The sequence below is a fragment of the Corvus moneduloides genome, chromosome 5, assembly GCF_009650955.1.
Source record: "Corvus moneduloides isolate bCorMon1 chromosome 5, bCorMon1.pri, whole genome shotgun sequence".
Classification (NCBI taxonomy): domain Eukaryota; kingdom Metazoa; phylum Chordata; class Aves; order Passeriformes; family Corvidae; genus Corvus; species Corvus moneduloides.
In genome coordinates this window covers 23,450,518-23,476,484 of record NC_045480.1, presented here as the reverse complement: position 1 = coordinate 23,476,484, position 25,967 = coordinate 23,450,518, and the positions used below count along the sequence as shown (strand labels likewise).

Sequence of the window (25,967 nt, the reverse complement as noted above, 5' to 3'; positions counted from 1 at the left end):
GCAATCACTAATGGTTTCCCCAGTCACAACAACAAAATAAAATTACTTTATCTTTCAGACAGGATCTTAAAATTATTGATTCATCTACGAGGTAAATTGGCAATAACTACTTTTGAACTACCTAAAATCTAATAAAAATTTAGTTACTTCTTTATTACAACCATGACTTAAAAATGTGAAGTAGGTACTTTTGAACATCCAAACATTTTATACTGACATTATAAGGTTCAATATTTAATAAGCCAAATTAAGTGAGAAATCCTTCACCCTAGTCTGAAGCCACGCTAGGAAAATTGAACTGTTATACTATAAAGTTACTAGTGCTTTATAAACTCTTCTTACCCTCCCACCCATTTTATATTCTACCACAACAGTCTTATTCTACACCAAAATCTGGCATGAACATATCTCAACAGGCTTACAGAAAAGGATCACCTGACTATCACAGTGAAATCCGTAACACAATTTTGAAAAAGGCCATAAGTACTGAGTCAACATGTATTGAGCAAAAGACTCCAATATTTCAGTAGCAGTTTACTCCATCAAACATTTATTTAAATAAATTAAGAAACAAAACCAAGTTCATTCTTACACTTTTTACCAACTCTTTTCAATTCTGTGGATAAATATTCAAAGGAATTTTGTTTTGCAATATTTCTCTTGTTATTTTCTTATGCTCTTTTGCTAAGGTACCATTCTCAACTTAGTCCAAATGGTTCAGCTCTTCCTCCTTCACTGATATGCCAGAAAGGAAGATTCCTAATAAAAGCTCACCTCTTCAGCTGCTGTCTAAGAAGTCAATACCAGCCTCTCATCTCCCTTCTTTTCAAACTAACACTCTTTCCTTCTCAACCCCCTTGCTATCCCAGAGTAAGCCAGAGTAAGTACACTGCACCCACTCAGTTCACTCTTTCACAAGAAATGGGAAAACATAAAAAAAGCAGGAGGCAGCACTCAACTAGGAAACGAAGTGCAGTGCACTGTCCTGCAGCAAAATGGAAAATTCAATTTACCAAAAAAAGTTTTATAATCCCACTGCCACCCCCTCAAAGAGCTACCAAAGCAAGAGAGAGAGTAGTCCAAGACTTCCAAAATATTACTCCAGACTCACTCCAGCTTAAAAGCCAAAATCAAGTGCATATCCAAAGCCTGAGCTTGTTATTAAGAGAAGCATAAATGCCACATAATTACCACAGGGCTATGAAGTACACACGCTGCACTACCAGCTGAGATCAGCAGATCACGTCCGCATTCTCAGAGCAAGCACCTGCTGACCTTCAAAGCACAGAGCAACACTATAGTGAAACAATCCAACGTCTGGGGCAAGGCAAAGAGAAAAGAGGAAACACTTCTGTCCAAAGCACATTAAAGAGCAGTTTTCCTAGGTAAGAAAGGGTCAATACCGAGAAATGCAAATTCTTAAAATGCTCCCATGTTCTTTAAACCTATTAACAATGTCAGTCATGGAAGTTCTACCACATTTCACATTCTATTTCATCCCCCTGTATTAACATATATTTTCTAGAGTTACATCTGTTCTAGTAAAAGTAGGTGACATTATTTTTGCATGCTATTTGTTTCATTTACTGATCAAAATACTATGTTACTAACAAGTAACTTGTATTTTAATGTATCTAAGGAGCTACAAGTATGAATACTGTGTGAGTTCCGCATTACTGGTGGTTAGACAGTCTAGAATTTTTGCATTTATTACAATTTTACTTATTAAATCCATCTTGTTGAAGTATTTTATTAAAGATTATCAAGAGATTAAATCTGTACCAACCTTAAAATTTTCTATTACATGTTTTATTTACAAGTACAATACTGAGAGATATTCTTTTCCTGTCAGAACACAAAATACCTCAAATATTAAAACCATCTTCATTTTGCAAGAGTTAGACCTGGAGCACCATGAAGTTTTAGTAGAATTTTTTTTGATTCAAGGTAAGTAAATACCTACTCCTGCTAATGTTCAGCTGTTAAAACATCACTCTACCAAAACACAAAAGAGACTGTACTTCCACAGCACCTTAAACCAGTCTAACAGTGGCCACGGTCCTACTTCCCTTCTGATCACAGAATTAATGTAAAGGAGGGGGTAAGATTTTGTGTAAGTATTTACACAACTGCACAGCAAACATCTGACGTAAACACATATTAGCAAGACAGTTCTTTCATTTTAACCCAACCCCTGATTTGAATCACCACGAACACTGCAAGCAAGAGAAGGAGAACAAAAGCAGGAAGAAGAGATGAGTCTGGAAGAGGAACGTGACACTACTTCCTGGAACTGCCTTAGGACAAGTTAAAAGAATTTTGAAACTTCAGCTTTAGTGTCTGTCTAAACTATTTCCGACAAAACCATCGCATCAGTCACAGAGACCAGAGGTGTAACTGACACGGCTCTCCTGGCACAAGCCCTAAGTGCAGTTACACAATCATTGCTTGTCTCACTAAGGGATAGTGTGGTTAAACTGGTAAAGTTGTGCCATGAGAGGTGTGTACATAACTGCACACGTACACTCCTGTACTGCTTATTAAGGGCCCCTGCACAGGCTGTGTCGAGCTATGCAAGATATTTACAGCATCTCAGAGCATAAATCATGCACAGGTCTTACACAAATGGGATCTGAGCCCACTAAGATACTCGACATCAGTGTGGGCAGAGTGCAAAGGACTCCTCTTCCCTTCAGGAAAGTAAGGGAGGAAAAGAAAAGATGTGGTTTTCCTATCTTTTTATGCATGGTTCTGTTTTTGATGCAGAACAACTGAAATACACTGCAGATAAAGCGTGCTTTAATAATAAGTTTGAACCATCCTTTGAATTAGCCATTTCATGAACATACAAAACAATCTGATGTAGACTCTGCAGTCAATTCCGTCTATCTACCCTACTTAGGCTGTTAGCAATTCTACGTATAAAGGAATCACAGGATTCAGTTCATTTTAAATTGATTATGCTAATTCACTCACAGTCTCAGAGCTTGAAGACTTGCAAAAATAGCTCGGAACAGTTTTTCTGTACCAGCTTCCCACATGGACACCCTTATTCCAAAGTGGAAGGGCTTACTTAAACACCATGATGGTTCTAAGAGCTTCCAGAAAGGGAGCAAATAGAACACAGATACCATGATTTCCATTCATGTATGCTACCTTATTTCATAATAGCCTCCTGTATTTTAACACATCCTAACAAAAACTCAAAAACACTTTCTCACAGTTCCCTTTCAGGTAAAAATCAAAAGTGACATATATTCAGCTTGAGCTAAAATACCTGTTTAAGTAAAATATGGACTAATGTACTTGTGGGTTTGAGGTTTTTCCACCCTTCCTAAAACACTTTATAGAAGTATTTTAGAATCTGAAGGTATGTTACCTTAAACTTGCCTTTTTTAAAGTAACTAGACTTACAGTCTTTCATTAGTCTTTCTCCATGAACTGTTGATCATACTGACTAACAATGAATAAAAACAATGAAATAATGAACTTCAGTTAGTTTCTTACGTGTTTTGTGACAAGGTAGATAGAACAGCCCTTATTAGCAATCCAACACAAGAATGATAGACAGGATGAGCTCAGCTCTCTCAGACATTGGCATGGCCAAACTGGAGTTATACTGCAGGACTGACTTTTACAGTGTCCAATAAAGCATAAGGACTGAATGAAGCTTCTTCTGTAGCCATGGATATTCACAGTAGCTCCCTCCTGGGCAGACACTTTGAAGGATGGACAGGAGCAATCCATGACCTTAGCACAATTCTGTTGCTATATACTAGACTAACACAGATCTGGTCCCCAAACAGAGTTATTTTTGCTGCTCACAGAGAAACTTTATTTATGATGCTGATATTATTTTGTTAAATACTCAGGGCAAGCATATTCAAGTGCTCCCAACTCAAATACTACAAATATTAACACTGATATAATCTCAAGGGAGAATGCTGGATAAGTCAAGAGTGCAGAAGTGGACTACATTCATCTCAGAATATTCAGTGATTCTGTGAAACATCCCTAGAGTGCCATCTAGAATATTATTTGCCAAAATTCCTACTCTTTGCCATAAAAGAACTAAATTGATTCATTTGTATAAATCTGAATTGCAGCAGTTTTACTCAGCTTGTCAAAGACAAAAAGATAGACTGCATTTTAATGACAAACTTTACCCTTAGGCATTTTCTCAATTTAATACCAGCAGCAATTATTAGTGTAAAAGTGATGAAGTATAATAATGACAACTGTCCTTATTAGGACTGTGAAATCTAGGAAGCTAGAAAACATTTAACAGGTAAATAAATTTAAGAACTACCCTAAGTACCTGCACTAGCTTAATGCAAAATAAAGACCACTGGACTGTTAACCAGCACTTTCTTGCAATTTATATTAACATAAATTTACTACGATAAAATGTTAACTTTATTTAAATCTCATACTACGTAAAATGAACTAACCTTAGGACTCTTACACTTCTTTCCTATTAAAGCCAAACTCCTGGAAACAAGCACAGAAGAATGAATGGAATCAGTAAAGGATTGGCTAATTTCTAGCACTGCTTCAGGTCCACAAAGGGCTGTGATCAGAGGGTACCATAATCAGCTACAGTCTATCCCCTCCTGCTAAACTGACTAACCCACTCCTGTAAACAAGGACTGCTCTCTTTCCTTAGGTTTATACAACATTACCAAAGACAACCAAATGAGTCTGACTCCAATGAAGATGTAAGTTTTTCTTTTTTTGTTTTCCACTTACTCCCAATATCTTTAGGATTCTGCCAGCTGATATGTAGACCACTCACTAGAAATCTGGACCCAACCAGATACAAGTTAATATGAAAAAATGTCACTAACTGAACACAGAAAAAAACAACAGATCTTGCCTTCTCTGCACAAATATTCCCACTGCCAGTACTGGGCAAACTCATAGGTCTGGTCAAATGATCACTGACATTATATGTTATATTTTAAATCACAGATTTGAGTAGTATTCATACTAGTTCTGATTAATACCTACATAATACTGATCCTAAAAGTGCACTGAACTTGAAAAACAGCTATATGGTTCGGGTAAAGAGGCATTAAACTACAAATAACCTAATAATTCTGAAAGATCATCCCAGAAGCGAGAATAACAGGCTGTTTTCTCAACCCTTACAGACAAACTTGTTTGATGGCAAAGACCTACAGAACAATTCTCCATTATTTTCAGTACAAACTAGACGATATAACCAACACACCACAGACAGAATTAAGAAAACCAAAGACGCACAGTAATGGCATTTCACTATCCTTTTTATGTAATTACATAAAACAGGTCTAAACCTTGTCTTGCCTAAAAGTGTAGGCATGGCTAAAATCACAGTAGACAAAAATTATTTCTGGCAATGTACAAAAGATCCCACAAACAACTATTTTAAAGTTAAGAAAATCTTCACATTTCAGAAGAATGAAGCTTAAAGATGCAGTACAAATCTCACATTTGCTCCACCTTCAGGGATCCAAACCAGAACTTGTTCAACATAAAAACCCTTAAAGCTTTGCATCTACCAGAAAAGTTCAGCCTCCATTTTGAAAATGAAGAGGATTCATTATTGTCCTACAATAGAAAAAACTTTTGAACGAAAAAGAAATGGTCTACTTTAAAATTTTTCAATTTATTTACAGGGGAGGGTTTTGCCAGATGTGGTGGCAGAACTGGAACCCTTGTATGTTTTCTTTGACAAAGAGAAACAAAACAGTAATTAAAAACCAAACTTATACTAGAGATTCTGTAATTACGCAAGTTGAGACAGCTGGGTAGCTTCTAGTCCCTACCTCCTGCCCAAAGCAGGTCTAATATGAGCAGGTTGTTCAAGAATTTGTTGAATTTTGAACAACTCCAAGGACAGAGATTCTCCAATCTTGCTGATCACACTGCTTAAATGTTTGACTATTACAACTGTAATTTTTTTCCCCACTGTCTAGTCAGAAATTCCCATGTTCCAGCTTGTGTCTGTCACCCCTCACCATATTCCCATGCATTTCTGAGACAAGTCTGGCTACTCTCAAGAGCCTCTCATTAGGTATTTAGATGCAATAGGAAGATGTCCCTCTCAATAGTTCTCTCAACAACATCAACTCTTCCACCCTCGTCTCACACACCTTGTGCTCCAGTCCCCTACCCACCTTGACGGTGTTCTGCTGAGTTCATTTCGGTATGTATCTGGACACAGAACACTACACACGGTCTCACAAGCACAGAACAGAGGTGAAGAATCACTTTGCACAACCCACTGACTATATTCTTGCTAACCCACTATGTGGTTGGACTTCTTTGCCACCATCATGTTCAACTTGCTCTTCACTAGGTCATGAAGTTCTTTTCCTGCTAGACTGCTTCATTTCCAGTCAGTCTCCAGACTGCATGTATGGATGCATGGAGTTACGTTCTCCCAGGTGCAGGACTTGGCACCTACCTCAGCTGAGCTTCAAAAAGTTCCTGCCAGGACATTCGTTTCTCCGGCCTACTAAGATCCCTTTTTGCATAGCAGCCCCAAGCTCCAGTGTGCTGAAACCCCTCCTCACACACATTTTTTTAATCATACACAAGCCTTCTGAAAGACTGAGGAGAAACTGGTACCAATATAATAATGACAGTTTAAATGTTCTTATGTTTATACTTTTTTTACCTTTACACCTTCTAATAGACTAAGCACCCTCAAGCTTTATTCACACAAAGAGTTGCCCTAGTTTTGCCTGGTACAGAGTTATTTTTTTTCCTAGTAGCTTGTACAGGACTGAGCTTTGGATTTAGTCTGAGAATAATGTTGATAACACATTGATGTTGCTGACTACTGCTTACTCGAAGTCAAGGACTTTTTAGTTTCCTATGCTGTGCCAACGAGCACACGCACAGGAAGCCAGGAGGGTGCATGGCCAGGACAGCTGACCCAAACTGGCCAAAGGGATATTCCATCCCAAAGAATCAGTATAGAAACTGGGGGGGGATTGGCTGGGAGCTGCTGATTGCTGCTAAGGGATGGGCTGGGAACAGCTGATGAGCAATTGCACTGTGCATCCCTTGTCGTTCTCTGGTTTTATTCCTCTCTCTCTTTGTCATCTCCATTATTATTATTATTATTATATTTTACTTTATTTCAATTATTAAATTGCTCTTAACACATGGGTTTTACCTTTTTCCAATTCTCCTTCATAACCCATTGTGGGGAGTGGGGCATCTGATTGAGCAGCTGCACGATACCTAGCTGCCCACTGGGATTAAACAATGACAACAATCCCACTGCACTCACTAAACCTCTACCGGCTTCAATGTGACTATTCTAAACAGTTCAAAAGCTAAGCACATGTATCAGCATAAAATGGATACTGTTTAAAAAAAAATGTTGCTGACTCAGGAACCATAATAGAAGACATCTCATTCTTATAAACACCTGCATTGATCCTACATGATAAATAGGAAGAAAAACAAGAATCCTACTAACACTAAAGCACAACTACAACTAAAAGTTTCCACATTGGTGAATTCAGTATCTAGCACCCAAGACTGCCCAAATATAAGCAAACTAAAGCAGTGAAGTTTATCTGAGTCTGAAGATCAAATATCTATGGCTTTTCCAAACAGCAAGAAATTTTCAGAGATGTTACTTAGTATCTTACTATATACTGACATAAATCACAAGACCACTACAGGCAATGATAAAGCCAACACCACAGCTACTCACTAGGTTTTTACAAGTCTAAGAGAGGTATGGCAGACTACAGTTATTTTTCCCTTCTCTTTCACCTGTAAATCACTGAAACACATACAAGATTCCAAAACAAACACTCACTTCCTTCTTGGAAATTAAGTACTTGAAGTTTTTGTTATTAACCTACTATCTTCACTTGAACGCTGTTTTGGGTTCAAGCAAGTTACAAATTTCAACTGCTACTTCTTCAGATATCTGTTCATGAAGATAGTCATATTCCATAAATGCAGCTGAGTTTAATTTACTCTCAGCTTTACCTGGATTTACCTGCCATAAATGTCTGTCTTTTCTCTTTAGTAAGAGACGATGGTAGATACACCAGCAATTCTCTTCTTGCTAAAAGGAAGCTATGTTTCCCAATGTGTTACCTTCAGTATGTGATTAGAGTTTTCACGGCAAAAGGTATCAATTAGGAGAAATCACCTTATATTTCCACATGATAAAAGAAAGCGGATGGCCAGTTAAATATTGAATCCTTCAATTCTAGCATAGTATAATTTTTTTTAAGTGAAACACTGATGCTTTATTAAAATACAAAAACAAGTCACACATAATGTTTAACATACCTAATCAATTACAATACATCTGAGCATCAGTCAATGTGTTTCTATTCATTATTAAATGCCAGACAAGTTCTCCCTCTCATAAGATAGCTGGTTATAAACAGAAAACAGGTAAGGATGTGGCTACCCACTGCAGCATTCCAGTAACTTAATTTTAAAATAATACCAGCTAACCTTCACTAAAACTTTTTCCTACTTAGTATAAGCAGGATACTATTCTCCTTCCAACTCCTTATTGGTTTCTCCATCATGCTGCAGCTTCACACTTTTGTTAAAAATACACTTTGCCGCTTAGAATTTCAGCCCATAAAGTGAACAAAATAACAGATTAACGAAATGACTGAATAAGAAAAGAGATAAAGTGGAACATCTGATCCCTTGCCTACACATATTTAACCAGTCAAGTTACTACCTAGACTAACTCAACTTCATCTTTGTTACAGATGCACAATACTTCAGCTACCTCAGAATTGTAAAGCTTTCTCCACACACAAACGTAAAGTTTTTAAATCATACTTTAGAAAGCACTCCTGACAAAGAAACTTTAGTTAGTTTTATCTATTTAATTCAAATATTTAAGAGATGCAAAGTTACAAGTATCTCTCTTAAATAAACAATACCCTACTTCTTAATGCCATGTTTACAATAAAACTAGAAATAATAAAGCAAGCAGAGCAGAAACACTTTTCTCTTGCTCAAGTGTGAAAAGACTTTAAATACTTTTACAAAGCACTCAAGAAGTCCCAGACTAAACTTAAAAATATGGAAGATCCTTCATCTCTTATCTGTAAACCAGAGAGCAAGGCAGTATTTCACATTTTAGTTATTTCCCAGAAATTACATTTAAGTCAAGGAAACAAAGTGCTAAGTAATATGAAAAGTATATTTAGTCCTGAGCAGCAAGAATCATAGATCCTTATCATATCAAGGATAAACACACTTTACAGAATTCTTTCTTCATTTGGAATTTAGTGCTTCCAATACATACTTCATATGCAGAAGAAATTAACTGCCATCCAGCTGCTCCCTTTTACAAACACTTCTGGTTCCACCACTCTATTTCAGCATAAACGTGAGTAATGGAAGAAGACAGAGAACAAACTTCCTATATACTTTTCTCCCTGTGTGCCTATCCTCTTCCCAGGCATTTGTGCTCCTACTGCATCTACAATGAAACAGGGGGGGCTGCTCTTCGAGTAGTTCAAAGCATTAAATCAATAATAATTTAAGAACAGAAAATGTGAGCCACTTTGCCTTCAGAGAGGGACTTACAAACTTCTAAACAACAAATATAGCATTGCCATTCATTAAAAAGATTTATTTCTTTTTAAAGAAACCAGATTTAATAATAATTTTAGTAAATAGTAAGAAAACTCCTTTTTTTGTTTTGTGATTTGTAGTATTTAGGTGGACCTTCATTCATCATCCCACTCCGTATGTTTTTACACTCAGCGATATTGACACCAGAGTTTGACTGCCCTGGAACGTACAAACATTCAAAAAAACTTTGCTTGCAACTTTGATAACCATTGAGTAATGCTGAAATTTTGCATTCAAGACATGGGAGTTCGTATAGTCTGTAAATAGCAATTTTATACATACTCATACATCACCATGACACTCATGTAGCTTGCTAATGGCAGAAGAAAAAGAAATATCAAGAGTCTGCTGTACTATAATTTTGAAATTCCATTAATTGAATTTCATAAGAATTATGACCTTTTTTCTGGCTACCTTTAGGCAGCTCAAAGGCTATTTTATAATAATATTCATTTCCAAAATTCTGTAACTGAACCCTGCAGACTAAACAAACAGAAATGATCAAAAATGTGCACACTGGAATCAACCTTTACAGTAAGAAAATTTACTGTGGACCTCCCCCAGAACCTGTGTAAGTTAAGGCTTCTTTTTCTTCCTACATAAAGCAAAGGGAAAGGGTTTTGAAGCCTTTAGACAGCACTTCCAAATAGACTTCTTTGTTTCCACAGTATCAGCTGGTTATATGGGGTATGAGGTCTACATTCTCTAGCTTTGGTATAAAGGTATCCACCTAGAAATTTCTCTTGGTCTACATGCAATTCTGTATTGCTGTGCAATAGCTTTGCAAAACCAGCCTGGGCTCTAAAGGCAGCTGTAATACAAGGCCCTTACATTTTTCTAGGGGCTAGTTCAAGCTGCATAGCAACAATGTTGCTACCACACAATTTAAAAGTACATCAACTACTGCTACCCTAAACGTGTTTTCCTTAAGCCATTAGCACTTTTCAAAAACTATCCTCTCACTTTTTTCTCAGTGAATATGTCCAGATTTCCAAAACACCAGCTTTAAGAGTTACATATTCACATTAATATTTCACAAGCATCTAACCTGCAACATCATCCCAAGTAGGACGACAATGACGACACAACCATTAAAACCCATCTGGCTGATGTCCACCAACTCAGACACAGACATAGCAAAAGCTGTATTAATGCAACCCTGCAAACACCGCTATATATTCCCCCAAACTGATCAGAACTTCTTTACTGCTGCCCTGAAAGTAATCAGCCTCTCTTACTGACCACCATATACCTCTGAACATACTGATCAGGAAACGAGGTAACATGACTGAAATGAGTGAGGCTTTAAAAGCATTCATCTGAAGGTGAGTAACCCTGCAGTGGGATAAAGGAAGTTCTGTATACAGGGAAGCTAAATGGGGGTTTAATGGCAACCGCTAAAAAAAACCAAATATTAAACCCGTACCCTGCAGCCTCTGGCACTGGCGAGCCAAACAGGTCAGCTGAAAGGGATGTGCGGGATCACGTACCCCCACATTGCCCTCCTCAATCCACCTCATCCATCCCTCCCGGCCCTCCCGGTGCCGCGCGGGCGGACGCGAAGGGCGCGTGCCGGGGGTCCCCGCGGAGGCTGGGCCGGCCCCACCCGCCCCGCCCCGTGGCCTCCGGCCTGGCGGCGCTCCCGAGCACCGACCGCCAGGAGCCCTCGCCGGGGGCCGGCCCTCCCGGCCTCCTCGGGCCCCGCCGCCAAGCTTTCTGCGACCCCCTCCTCCTCCTCATCCCAACGGCTGACGGGCCCCGTTTCCCCGGGAATCGCCATTCCCCTCCCAGAGGCCGTGGGACGGGCCCACCTCCAGCACGGGGAGGTGGGGCCGAGGGGGGTGCGGGGTCCCCGCGAAGGCCGGCAGGGCGCCCGCACCGTCCCCCGCTGCCCACGCTCACACGGGGGAGGGTGGCGGCGCGCAGGGGGAGGGGGGAGAGGCTCTGACCTCTTCGCTCTTCAGCACCTCCTTGAACTCCCGCTTGATCCTCTGCACCGCGATGTTGGCCATCTCCGCAGCGGGCACCCCTCGCCCCCTCCGCGCCGGGCCCAGCGAGCTCCACCGCCGCTCCGCTGGAGAACTCCCGGCCCTACCAAAATGGCGCCCGCGCCGAGCATGCGCGATAGGGCCACCGCCGCTCCTCAGGAGGGGCCGCGGGAGTGTGGCCGAAGCGGCACTGGGGCGGCGGCGGCGGGGTCGTGCCGGGCCGGGCCGGGCCGGGCGTTCGCGGCTGGATGCTGTCGATGGGGTGGTTGCGGCCCGGGCGTTCTCGGCCGCCACCTCCCCGCTGACCCCGAAGAAAGGGTGCGCTGCCCACCTGTGGAGGCGCAGGGGTTCGCCCCGCTGGCCTCCCACCCGGCCGTCCCGGGAGACACCTGCCCCGAGCCGCTCGCCGTGTCACTGGCCGGGCGGGCCCGTGGCGAGAGCGTGAGGAGACACCTTGTCAGGCAGAGCCCCGCCGCGGGCGGGCCCCGGAGCAGAGCTGAGGCCATTGCGTTGTCATGGCTCCCGCCCGGCCCTTTACCCGCGGTGGGGTGAGCCCTGAGGCAGCGGGCCGGTGAAGGGGTGAAGGAGCACTCTTGGGAGGGCTGGGCCGGGTCCGCGGTAGCGGGAGAAATGTCTGAGGTGTCGCTGAGGAAACAGCTGGCTCAAGGAGCAGCTGGTATGTCTTCTGGTGAAGCCCCCGAGCAAAAAGAACCAGGGGGCTCTCATGTAACTTAAGAATCTGCCCACCTGGGCCCATAACGGCGGTTCTCTCTATTTTTTCCCCTTATGCTCGGCAGAGGAAAATGTTATTCTTTACACATCTCTCTCCCAGACCTGCTCCTCGTCCTCTTCCCCCCTCCCCCTGGAGACGCTGGTGCCTCCTCACACGGGGCCTGGGGAACTTGCAGGCCCAGGAACAGGTAACTTACGGGGAACAGTGAAAGGAACTGCTTATTTTCACGGATTCTGCTACAGTATTTTAAAAGTAGAGTAAAAGGCAAAGGTCACCCCAGTCTAATAGGCGTTTTATCGCAGAAGCAAACACGGGCACCCACAGGTGTTGCTTCTGTTCTGAAGTAGGGTAACTGACCATAACTTCTAACCTGAGGTGTGTAACATAAGGTATGCTATCGAAGAGCATAGATAGATTTTCAGAGGGGAACATGAGATTGCATTTTGAACTGTTGTTTATTCAGGAACCAGAGGCTTTCAAGACATTAAGGTTTACAGAAACATTTTATAGGGCCCCATTTTAACGGTGCAGTGCAGGACAACGTACAACATAGACATTTATCTCAACAAATGTCAGCTTCTGGTAGGGCTGCTTTCTGCAAGTGCTGTTCATTTATCTCCATTAGTATACACAGCATTTTGACTCATATGCACCATAAAGAAAGTATAGGCCCAAGCAACAAAAAAATAAATAAATTTTAAAAATCTGTCAATTATATACAGATGCATATAGTCCTTTTAATGTGTTTACTCTTCCCCTGTAGTTTGACTGGGAGAAGTTCATTTTTCTGCAAAAATGTTGTACCATGTGCATCCGTTCATCAAATTAATTCTTTTTCAGATTAAAACTTTTAAATGTATTACACAATCCAGTTTTTCAGCTGAGGTTTTCAGTACATTTATGAAAAGGACCATTTTGCAGTAGGCCTGGTTTCTTTTTAATGACTTACAGTGTGATCTTGGACCTTCATCTTGAGAATAATTTAGACATCCAAGTTCCACTGATGTGTCTTAAATTCCTTTTGAGGAGGTAGGTCACGACTTTTCTGTGCCATTGGCTCTCACCAACAAAGAAAGGATAATAACTCTTTTTTCCCTCTTAGATGAAAGTTAGGTTTATAGAGTGCTGAGCAACTATGAGTACTATAGACAAAAATAATACAGGTAGTACATAAAATCTCCAGGTTAAATCCTTCATGTCTTTTCAGGCAGCTCATAGAAAGAAGCTAAGCTCCCAATATTCAGATTTTGCTCTGAATGGAGTGGAAAACATGACCTTTATCAAGTGTCAAAATCCTTTGTGTTCCTGTGAGTATGCTTTTATGTTATAGGTAGTAGACATCCAGTAACAGCCATGGTAAAGGGCAGTGATTTTGCCTGGTTTGTACCTAGGTTCATTTCCATGTGCTCATTTGGATTACGAATGTCAGAGCCTGTTACTGCAAAAATGAAATTAATATGAATTACTGTATCTCTTTTCCTTGGTATACCGTATTCCTTTCCCTTGTCCTTAAATAGGCATTTTTCACTTACCTCACAACTGTTTCATATTCACCATATACTGTGTTAATTTTCTCTTTGCTGAAAGACAGATATAAAAAGGCTTTTTGGCTGGTAGAACAGAGTAATGGTGAGTTTTGCCAGGATCAAAATCTACATAAAAATCAGTACCTTACATAATCAGCATGCTGGGAGTATCATTTATACCTCCTATACTGTTCTGTAATTTATTATATTTTACTATTTTACAGAAGAATCTACAGGGTTTTAGGGTAGAACAGGACCATAGACTTCGAATAGGTGTTTTGGGGGTTGATTTGGCTTGGGGGGAACGGGGGTGTTGGGTTGGTTGGTTTGTCTGTTGTTTTATTTTTGCTTTATTAAAAAAGAAAATTCTTAGACAAAAAATGAGAACATAGCCTCTTTGTGTGATTTCAGTGACTTCCATGTCTGACTCCCTAATATATTTTATGGTATGTTGATAATAAACCCCTGAATTAAGTTCTCATTAGTCTTTTGCCCTTAGGAAAATCCATACACAAAATGTACAGCTGTAGTCCATTGAATATAGCTCATTTTTTGAATTTAAAAAATTTGTAGTATATATGATTTCAGGAGATAGTTCTTTCATTGATCCTATCATCATTTTAGTCTCATACTGAACAGTTCTTTCAACATCGGCTTTTACAAGCTGGCTGCAGATTGGTTTATGCTTTTGCCCATTGGTGTTGATCACAACTAATAGAGTGGGAGATACTCAGAATTGTATCTATGCATTGTTTATTATGCTTGGCATATTATTTTGAAATACTTCTGGAAGTGGGAGCAGATGATACGGTGTATTAAATGAAGTTCAAACTACGTAAGATTATTGCAGGAGGAAAGTTGAGAGGATCAGTGCCTATAATGTAAGGTCAGTGGTTGTAAGGCCTCAGCCCAAGTTCTCAATATGGAAAGACTAACAATATTCGCTAGCCAGTGCTAGGATAACCAAACATCCTAAACACCGTGTCATTTCCCATGTAAGATGGGAAGTACTGTCTGTCATGCAACCTATATGTAGGAAACAGCTCCCCACATTTTCATGGAAAAGTGGCTATGGTTCATGCAAACTTTGTGTGCATTGGACTCACTTGCTGTACATCCAGTATAGTCACCATGTGTATGGTTCTTCTCTCAGACTATGGATGCCCCTAGCCCCAGTGTACTGACGGGGGACTCCAAGATGCTTATGACAGCACTAAGTATGATTTACTTTCTGTTCAAGTTAAGATTCTTGGTGATCTTTTTCTCATTTCAATATTTTCCTAATTTTATTCTTTTCATATCAATAGGACATTTTTCTAGTAGAATTACTTAGAGAAAATTTGGAATTATTGAGATTGTCCCCTGTGATTAGAGGAAAATGAGGTTTTTGAAACAATAACTTTCCAGTATGCAGAATTCTATTCCTCTTTTACTGTTTTATGTCTTGCATAACAAAACTACCACCTCCTCATCTTGGCTTCTTTAGTTTAGAAAAATCAAAAATGTCAGGCTTGATCTTCTCTCATTGTTGCTGGAGGATTACTTATTGGAGAGGAAAGCTATCTCAAGAGATATGTATATTGATTTCAGTCCTTTTAGAAACAGGTTGAACTTGTAGCATTTTTAATTCTTATTTTATTTATTTCATGGGATATCCATATAAGGATTAACTTTACAGGCTTTGTTAGTATTAGATTATATGCACTTTGCTTTGAAATGTTTGTATGCTCATTTATAATAATGCTTTATTTTTTAAAAAGGCAACAAATAATATTCATATAACTAGGTTATTTTTAAATTTAACCTTCGTTTTCCACGAAAGGTAGACTATAGCTCTCTATGATCCCAGCTTTTAACAGAGAAATGCAGAAATTGTCTTTTTTATCTGCGTATCATTCAGCCCATTTCAGAGACTAAGAATAAATTTAGCCAGCACGTTTATTGTCTGTCATATTGTGTTCCTATTGTGGCAGCGTCTGGATGATTCAACTTATCCTGGAGATTAGCGTTATCACAAAAATAACTAACTGGTCGTGCAAGTTGACCGAGTTCTAAGATGTCATCTTAACTTTCCTGTTCCTCCTATAGGTGTCCATGTCCGGTTGCGTGGCCAGGTGTAAGAGTGCCCTCTCCTGGGTGGAACAGGGCAGTTTGCCTTGTTCGACTGAGACGGATCCCTCTGTTGGGAAGCTTTCTTTGCCTTACAAATAACTCATGTTACTGTCACTGCCTTGTCCAGCCGTACCTGTAGGAGTTCTGTAGGCAGAAATGCCAAAACCAGTAGAACAGAAATTGTTTGGTGTTCAGGAAGAGAGAGGAAGTATTCACTCAAGATGCCTGCACTTACCAAATTATAGTTTTCATGTCATTAGCAGATTAAATATATATGCATTAAAAGGCAGTAAGGGTTCTAACTAAATATTAGAGTGATGTGAAGTCACTCAGGTTGAATTCATATGATGCAATTCATCTGAATTAGTGGAGTTAGATCATAGTTTCATAGAAAGGTACAAAAGGGAGTTAGAGCTGCCTTAAAAGGCCAGCTGGATAGCTTTTCCTGGCCAGCTGGACATTATCTTCTCCTCATGGCCTTAGGATTTGTGACTGAATAAAAAATGCTACTATTTTAATGACTGTAGGGGCTAAATTCAGATCCAGACTGATACTCAGAAAACCTCTATTTTATAAAAGTCATCAGGACTGAAGTATATCAGTCTTTTAGCTAGAAGCTTAAATTTGTTGTTCAGTGCAGTGGTAGCTAGGGAAGTGCTTAAATGCAGCAAGTAAGTTAGAGAGAAGATAAAATGGCATTAATATTTTGAAGTGATTGTTTGAGGGTGGAGTTAGAGTTGCTCATTAGGAGATCTGAGTTTGGAATTAGAACTAGAGCAGCAAATAATTGTGAAGCAGTAATTGAATGAATTTGGGAATCCAGAATAAATGAAAGATAAACCCACTTCCTTTGGTAGTGGTCTTTAATTGCTAAAATATTTTCATGTTCCTAACAATGTAGATAAGCAGACTGCTGGGAAGCTCACTGTGTATAAGTGGTCCAACTGCCATCATATATATCAAATTTGTGTCTCTGGGATGGTTCCACCTGGCTTTCTGTATTTTCGTTTGAGCAGATAGGCATCACTTAATTCAGGGAGTGTATGTTGCAAACTCATCTCCTAAATCACTGCTGCATCTTCTCAGGAGAAAAGGATGAGACTGGACACCTTTCCTCTTAATGTACATAACCTGAGACATAGAGCCATCAATGCAGGCTACAGAGATGGATTAAGCTCCTGCAGGCAATAGTCTTATTAAGTACATGTGGTCCCACCTCAAAAAAGGTTTCCAGCTGTAAGAGAATATAGATTAAAGATGTATGAATAACCACAGTGTAATACAAGAATATGTGCAATAAAATGAGAAATCTACTAGAAGCCAAGCCACAGAGACAACATACTCCAGCATACTTTACATATCAATTGTTAAGAATTCCTTCAATGATCTCTCTGTTTTGTAAAGCATGAGACTTTTTAGGGATCCTGAAAGGTTGGACTAATAAAAAAACAATCTGGAGCTCTTGAATTCAGCTATTATTGCTTGGTCCAGCAATTTTTGATTCTGAGGGGTTTGGAAAATTGTATCTAGAATTTGAACTTACTTCTAATGATGGCCATTTTGCTAAACTACAGTATGATCTGTCATGATGGGCACCAAATCCACAACTGATGGAAGTCTTTTGGAACCGTCTACAACAAAAATTTACAAAATAGTGAAGTTTGTCAGAGATCATCCAGAAAGAGCTCAGCTGTGACAGATGGGTAATTTATCAGGCTCTGTTGTTGTAGATATGTTGATACCATCCTAAAATAGCTGCATTTTGGAGATTAGAACAATTTTGTATTAGGAAAAACATCCCAATTTTTCTATTGATCTTATTACAGTAGAATAATAATTTAGAGTTAAATCCTTAAGTCTAAATCCCTAGTCAGTGTTTGCACCACAGGTCTGTAAAAAAAAGTTAATTGAACAGCATTTGAAATCATAGAAACCAGTAAGGATCTGTTCAAGAATAGAAGTCAAGAGAATCTGATTTGTTATTTTCCTAACCTGATTGTCTTCAGTTTGTCCATGTGGCTAGCAAGAACAGAGCACCTGGAAACTTACTAGAGAAAACTGAGAATAAAGTTAGTTTAAACAAAAAAGGCTCAAATAGTGTTCTGTATTGAGTAATGTACAGTTTCCCTGAACACAGCAGATACAAGCCATTTCTCTGGTCTGTGGATTTCTGCCAGGCATGCAATGTTTCACAGAACAATATCTAGAAAATCCCTGCTATTCTGTGTGTCTTTCTTTTCAGTAATAGCATATGCCTTTGTTTAGGTAGAAGATCTAGTTCAGATGTAAGGGGTTTCTTGTCTTGAACATTTTTCTCAAATGAAGGCTAGTAATTATAGCTGTTTCAGTGAAGTATTATCCATCTCATAAAAATCCCTATTACAGCTTTCCCATCTTTCTGACAGTGCAAAAAGATCACATGGTGAATTGGAACTAGCTTTTAAAGGCAGTATTCTTGACTGTGTCTTTCTTTCTCCTTGCTTAGTCATACTGGGAAATATTCAGGCATGCTGTACGATTGTCTCTCAAGATTTTGCAGATTCTAATTCTTAGTCCTAGGAATGTTATGACATTACGCTGTTGGTCCCTTCCCCAAATACAGAGCAGACATAAAAGATATTAACACTTCCTGCAGACATATTTATAGGCGCCATACTATATCATATTATCACTTATTCCAAATAATTTTACTCCCACAGAAATTGCAGTGAGAATGCTTTGCAGGTGTATCTGCTCCTGGGTTCCCTCTTAAGCGGCACAGTATCACAGAATCACAGCAGGGTCAAGGTTGAAAGGGACCTTTTGAGATCGTCTAGTCCACCTTTCCTGTCAAAGCGGGGTCAGCCAGAGCAGGTTGCCTCACCAGGACCATGTCCATTTGAATATACTTATGGATATGAGACACCGCAGCCTTTGTGGGCAACCTCTACCAGTGGTCAGTTGGCATCAGAATAAAGAAATGTTTTCATATGTTTAGCTCTTGTCCTGTCACTGGGCACCATTTTGAAGGGACTGGCTCAGTATTTTCTCTACAGAGGAGTTAGGCTTCTGCTATAATACAGCTTTGGCTTCCAATCTTTCCATTCTTCTTTTTCAGTAATTACCTTCAGTTTTAGAGATGTCATCTATGTCTAATAATTACCTTAGTAGCTTAACAAAATGTAACCACAATAACCTGTTTAAACACAAAAAATGTAAATTCATATTTTCAAACACCAAAATGGTTTCCCTCAATCTGTATGGTGTTTTTGCAAAATTTATGAACTGTGAGTTCAGTTGAATTATAGAATGGTTTGGGTTGGAAGGTACCTTAAAGATCACCTACTTCCAACCCCCTATCATGGGTGACACTTTCCACTAGACCAGGTTACTCAGGGCCCTATTCAACCTGGCCTTGAGCACTTCCAGGGATGTGGCAGCCACAGCTTCTCTGGGCAACCTGTTCCAGTGCTTCACCACCCTCACAGTAAAAATTTCATCCTAATAAACCCATTGTAAAAAGTCTCTCCAGCCTTCTTGTAGGCCCCTTTTAGGTACTGGAAGGACACAATAAAGTCTCCCCCGAGCTTTCTCCAAACTGAACAGCTCTCAGCTGTTCCTCATAGGAGAGGTGCTCCATCATCTTCGTGTCTCTCCTTTGGACTCATTCCATCAGGTCCATGTCCTTCTTATGTTGGGGGACCCAAAGCTGGATGCAGCACTCCCGGTGGGGTCTCAGAAGAGCACAGTAGAGGGGATGAGTCATGTCCCTTGACCTACAGACCACACTTTTGATGCAGCCCAGGATACAATTGGCTTTATGGGCTGCAAGCACATGTTGCTGAGTCAAGTCCAGACTCTCATCCACTGGCACTCCCAAGTCCTTCTCAGCAGAGCTGCTCTCAATCCATTCTCCTCCCAGCCTATATTTGTCCCTGGGATTGCCTTAATCTATGTGCAGGACCTTGCACTCAGCCTTGTTGAACTTCATGAGGTTTGCACAGACCCACCTTTCAAGTCTCTCAAGGTCCCTCAGGATGACACCCTTTCTCTCCAGTGTGTTGTTTGCACCACTCAGTTTGGTGTTGTCAGCAAACTTGCTGAGGGTATACTACAGAATTCTTTTTTCCTGACCAGACAGTGTTGTCAAGTTCTGTAAAGCCGAATTTTCTTTCTTATACTAAACCACTTGTAGGGTTTACAACTCCTCTTCAACAGGTGTGACATACTACAGCAAACATCCAGCTGCATCATACCACATCCTCAAACAAAATTTGCTTAAGAGCAAATGGGCACAACTTAAAACCCTTGCATTTTGTCTATACAGATCTTGCCCAGCTGAGAGAGCAGTCATTTCTTGTACACTTGTCAATACTCATGTTCTCATATCCGAAGTAAAAGGTATGGTGGAATGTGCTACAGAAACCAGAGTATTGCTTACAGTGATAATAGATGGGATTCTTTTCCAACAATGTGATTTAGTTCTCTGTAGTCCATACAGAGATGCTGCCACGTTTTATGTGGTAAAATACTGATCTCCAAGCACTGACTGGCAGAGTAATGCCTTTTGATACACCTCCTCAGCAACATGTGAAATGTCTTCTCTTTTTGTCATATCTTTTTTCTTAGTAAATAATGCCTTGTTTTTTAATGGATGGTTACTCTTAAATTTCAGTCATATACCAAGTGATACTAACTGCAAACTGTGTATATCCATTTCAGATCAAAGTAATTCTCAGTTCATGACCAGAAAATTTCAACTCATTGCTGCTTCTTCATTATATGTAGTAAAGTGTTTACTTCAAAAAATCCTTTGGGACCTTGTTTTCATTTTTTCTCATATTTTTTTCTGCACCTGATATCAAATCTGCTTGCTTGCATTTTAGGTTGTGGTTTGTCTGTTAGATATGGCTTCTTCTATTAGGCATTCACTTGGAAAGAAACAGGGATTAATTTTTATTTCAAGTCTGTGAGAACTGTAACAGTTGAGGGCTCTGACTCATGTTCGGAGGCATTTTGAGACTAAATGCTGAAATGGCTCGGAACATAGAGGGTGACATGAGATGTGTTTTTCCCGAGTGGCAGCAGTTTTCAGATTAATATAGCAACGTTAGCTGCTGGTAAATTTATGGCTGCAGATAGCTTATGTGAACTACAGTTGCTTATGAAGCAGTTCATTCTGTTCTTTGTGAGGAAGCCACCACAATTTTGCAGCTGCTATTATGATTTCTGCTCCAGAGGAAAAACAATTTTTTAAGGTTATACCAGTGTTGGTTCATTTAGACCACATTTTTAGAGGGGATTGCCCAAAGTAATTGCAAAAGAATGTTCCCAACACTGATTGGATAATTATCAATGTAATTTAGTGGACTATTAACTTATGTGGTTACTGAGAACTTACTATTCTAATATTACAAAACCATTTCAGCCTAATTCAGATGGTGTATCTTTACCAGTGAGTGTTATCATTAACAGTTTGGTGGCTCAGGACTTAATCCTCTATTTCTAAATTGCTTTTTGCAAACCTGACCTTGTAAGTGTCCCAATTGACCTGCTTGCATTTCATAGTAAATCTAAATTACTAGTCGATATTCTAGTTAAGTATAACATAATCCTTGTCATCCCCTCAACTTCAGATTTCCTTCATCTGTTTCCTAGTTTGGAAAACTTCACCAGGCAGCTGTGGTCTGGCAGCATTGCAGCAATCCTTTGTGGTCATTTTCCCTGGACTGCGGCTAATTGATCACAAAAGTCTGTTGGTGTGTGGATGCTTCAGAAGCACAAATGATCCTCCATAGGTCCTCTGACAATTTCAATGGACGTTCTTGTTTACACTGAGCCATATTTTTTCTGTGAGTTTTGACGATTGTGGTTGAGTGTTCATTAAGTTTATATCTGCACATCAGCACAAAATCTGGCAGTAAAAATTTGGTTCAGTGGTGATTACATGAGAAATATCTGTTAATTTAACGTAAGTACACAATATAGACTTTGTGCCGACCAATTCACAGGCTTGCTGCCTAGTGTCCCAAAGTGTTTTTCAGTTCTCCAGAGCTTTGTGAGATGCCAGCCCAGCTGAATTCTAGGAATGCTTGCAGGCAACTTTTCTAAGAACTTGGCTTCTTTTTCCAAAATTAGATTTCCATTTCCAAAAATCCCAGTGTTGCTGCCAAAAGGCCTCTCTTACCTTGCTACAACAAGGGTAGTTAATAATCTTTTCCTTTCCACTTCCTAGGTGCCATTTTCAGACCATTTTGCAGACCTCTTCCAAATGGCTCATTGGTATCAAAATTTGCAGCAGAGTTTTCTGCAGATTTCTTCTAGGAATAGCATTATCTACTCATTATGAACTTCATACAAGAAAAGAGGGAGCAGACAGAAAAGGAGTTGCATTAAGAGAAGTTGCCCCATTTCTAGGTCATTTTTCAGATCTCCTGAAACTGCATGAATTGCAGATGAAGAATTTCCACTCCACAGAGTATCTGGATGTCAGTGATACAATGCCTAGTGACATGACTTATGCAGCAAAGATGAGAACATCAGCAGAAAAAGAACTTCAGAATAGGAAAAGTAACATTCTTCAGTGTCTGTAAACAAGCTCATTCATTATTTGGCAAGTTAGATCACCAACATGACTCCTACTTTTCCATTGCCTACTGGGGTAGAAAAGTTGAAAGCTAGCACTGTGATGTGGAATGTGACACCTGCCTGTTGCTTCACAAAATGCTCAACCCACACTACTTTGAGATGATGGACATAGAGAATGTCATAGTAAGTTTTGCTCAACTTCCACCCTCCTCCATTGTACAGGGTTTTGGTGGAAGGAATATTACCACCCTCCGCCCTTTAAGCAGAGTTGTCTTCATAGTTTTAGCTTGGCAGTGGGCATCACAATTCTTCTAGTGTGCCAAAATCAGGGGATTCACTATTCTGACCTTGTTACTAGCTGATTTTGAATGCATCTCATGCCTTTGTTCATAAAGTAGTCTAAGTCATCACTGTTTTCATCATAGTTTGACTGCCAGAACAGAGACTTCATAGAGTGAGTCTGAAAACAGCCTCCATATCAGGATCTTGTTTTACTGCTGTATTGTGCACTAAATTTGTGTGTGTAAGGGGAAGCAGATGGCTGAAGCCTGGGAGTAGGAAGCTGAGATAGAATCAGTGCCTGCAATGGCTTGTTCATTTGCCCGTGGGAACCAGGAGGGCCAAATTCTGAGGGATGCTCTGGCAGAATGTTTTATGTAAAATACCCAGCTACTTCTGCTTACGTGTACATTCTTGCTGATTTGAAAGCAATAAGCTTATGCATTGTTTCTCTTGTTCCTGGTCTCTTCTTTCTGTGGTTCCTGTTGCCTGCCCCTCTTCCTTGACAGTTCATCCTCTGAAGTTTCATACATGAGGATAACCCTTTCACAAATCCATCCTTCATTAGGCCCATCAGCTTCCCTTATTCCAAGAATGCCAGTGGAAACATATGTTGAACAAAGAAAAATAATCAGGACAATAATTGCTATTTTGCTGTCAAAAAGTGCAAATAATGCAGAATACTGAAAAACCCTCAGCTTTTCACTGAGACCAGTTATGTAAAACTATTTCCAGATATGCTGAGCTTTTCAGTAACAACATGGGGTGAAGAAATGAGAGTAGGAAGAGGTAGTTGTATCTCATCTAGGGGTGCTGGCTGGCCAGCCAGGTAGTGCTGCTTGCACACCTCTTCAAGACACAATTTCAAGACATTACCAGACATAATGCAAGTACCTGGATGGGATGATGTGAGAAATGAGCCAGAAAGATGGGATGTGCTGAGGTTTGAGGAGGCTGCATTTAATTCAAAGTGAGGAAGACATCCCAGCTCTAGTTGTAAGTGCCATCATTGCATACTGCTTTCTTGTAGATCACTCAGTTGTCATCACCATCAATTCCTGCCTCTCCTATATAGACTCTTTGCAGGCTCATATTTCTGACAAGGCATCTCATGCTGCTGGTCCAGCTCACTTAGTCTTGCCCTTCCAGTTCTAGGATTGTTCAAATTCAGTTCTCCAAGAATCAATCACTGAGATTCTCTTCTCAATTTCCATGGTTGCTCCAAGAATGCCTGCTATCATTTCAGCAATTTCTGTTTGACTTTGTCCAAGAGCTATTTGGCAAGAAAATAGATGTGTTTGGCATTCCTGCCTCAGCATGGCAGGAGAAACCTTCCTCTCTGCTATTGTGTAGTTAGCATTGCTCTCCTCTCTTGTTTGAGCCAGGACTAATGGTAAGCTGTGTCTGGTTTGGGGATTTCAGGATCTCAGATCTGTTTTCTAGAAAATCTGTGTAGGAGGTGTGGGAGACAGACATGCAAGACTGCTTAATGGTGTTGAGAAGCTGCCTTTGCTTGTTTCAAGGGTGGCTTGTTCCTGATGAAGGGTTAGGAGGATGGTTGAGGGAGAGCTGGAAGGACAGATGCAGCTAACAGTTGATCATTCTGCCTATGACTACCATCTGACACCATTGTCTGGATTAGCTTAGTGGTTGGCCAGGACAAAGTATACTTCAAGCCAAGTGTACCTTGATATTGATGATGTTCATGGTTGCAGTCCAAACTCCTGAACAGGCTGTCAAGAAACCTGTTCTCCCAAGAAACATTGTAGGGATATAGTTTCATATTTCCAAATTAAAGATAAATTTTAGCATCCCTAGTGCCTTACCAGAGGCTTAATTCCCTGGATTGAGGTAAACAAGATGATACAAACTCTGCATAGTTTAGCTTTTTTGTGTGATGGCCTGGCTTTGTGTCAGTGCCTTGCCTCCCTTTTCAGTATTGCTGCTGTTTAGTTGGGTGCTAAGACAAGAGAAAGGGCTGAAACATGGGATCCACAGCAAATCAGGACTGTGTGGCATTGCTAGACAAAGGTAGCCTACCTGCTGCCTCTCAGAAGTGGAATGGATATGTCCAGGGCCAACCCTAACTGAGCAGAGTTAGCTTACCTGCATCTTTCAGAGAGAGGTGGCTCTGCACACCAATGATGGTTGGACATGCAAGGCTGCCAACTGGCAATACATCCAAGACTTGGCAAAGCAACATAGGCTAGACACCCAAAGTTTGAAAAATACTTTCAGGAAAAAAGCTGTTGCCATGAAAGGAGGCTTGAAAACCCCATGACAACTGCAAATTGTAATGAGAACAGCTGTATGTGGGTCATATCAGACAGTACAGCAGTGGTCAGAGGTACCAACCTGAGAGCACTTGCAACTTCTATCCAACCCTCCTTTCTCACTCTAATTACAGTACTGTCCTTGTTTCCTGCCTTGGAGGAGGTAACCCAGCCTTGGAAATACTGTGGGGACAAGATTTTCTTCTCTGTATAATCCCATTCCATTATTGCATGGTATCAGTGTCCTCAAGACAGGATGTGGCCCATCTTTCTGTACTGGGAGCATGACACCCCCTCTCCTTGGCAGACTGAGAGGCCACAATCTGAAATTTTCCTTTATAACTTCATTCACAGCATTTAAATACTTATTTTGATGGATGCTTTAATTGTTCGGAAGCCCGTGAGTCACGAGCTCCTGAACAGGCTTTAGATTTCTAGATGAGAAACTACACTGTAAATTCCCTTGTACTTTGGTGGGGATGGCTGGGGCCAAGCAGCCGAAGTGACCGTGTTTGTGACGGGCCGCGGAGCCCTGGCCGCGGGGGCTGTGGCGGACCCGCAGGCACACCTGGCCCCAGAGCAGTTCTGTCCCTGCATCTCTCTGCGCTAACCTACCGGAGCTTTATTTTATGGCCGACGCGTTGCTCAGCACTGCGGCCGCCCGGCACGTCGCGCTACCGCGGCCCCCGAGCCTGGCTCGGCCCGGCCCGGCCCGGCCCGGCCGGACAGCGCAGCCCGGAACGCCACTGCCTCTGCCCGCTAGCAGGGCTCGGGCTCCCGTGCCGGGCGGAGGGGCGGGAGCGGAGGGCGGGACCACGCGGCACCGCCCCGGCCCCGCCGCCGGGATCCGGGATCCGGCAGA

General features: G+C 40.8%; 2 protein-coding genes across 2 annotated transcripts in view; one reads left to right on the top strand and one right to left on the bottom strand.

The window, feature by feature from the left end:
• Positions 1 to 11,727, bottom strand: part of UBE2K (ubiquitin conjugating enzyme E2 K) — a 44,646-nt gene extending 32,919 nt beyond the window's left edge. The window contains exon 1 of the mRNA XM_032108658.1: positions 11,577 to 11,727. Coding sequence (XP_031964549.1) covers positions 11,577 to 11,639 — 63 coding nt within the window. The 5' untranslated portion in view covers positions 11,640 to 11,727. The remainder of the gene's footprint in view (positions 1 to 11,576) is intronic.
• A 422-nt stretch (positions 11,728 to 12,149) lies between these two features.
• SMIM14 (small integral membrane protein 14) overlaps positions 12,150 to 25,967 on the top strand; it is a 55,260-nt gene continuing 41,442 nt past the window's right edge. Inside the window, exon 1 of the mRNA XM_032108661.1 lies at positions 12,150 to 12,535. Within this exon, the coding sequence (XP_031964552.1) occupies positions 12,419 to 12,535 (117 nt within the window). The 5' untranslated portion in view covers positions 12,150 to 12,418. The remainder of the gene's footprint in view (positions 12,536 to 25,967) is intronic.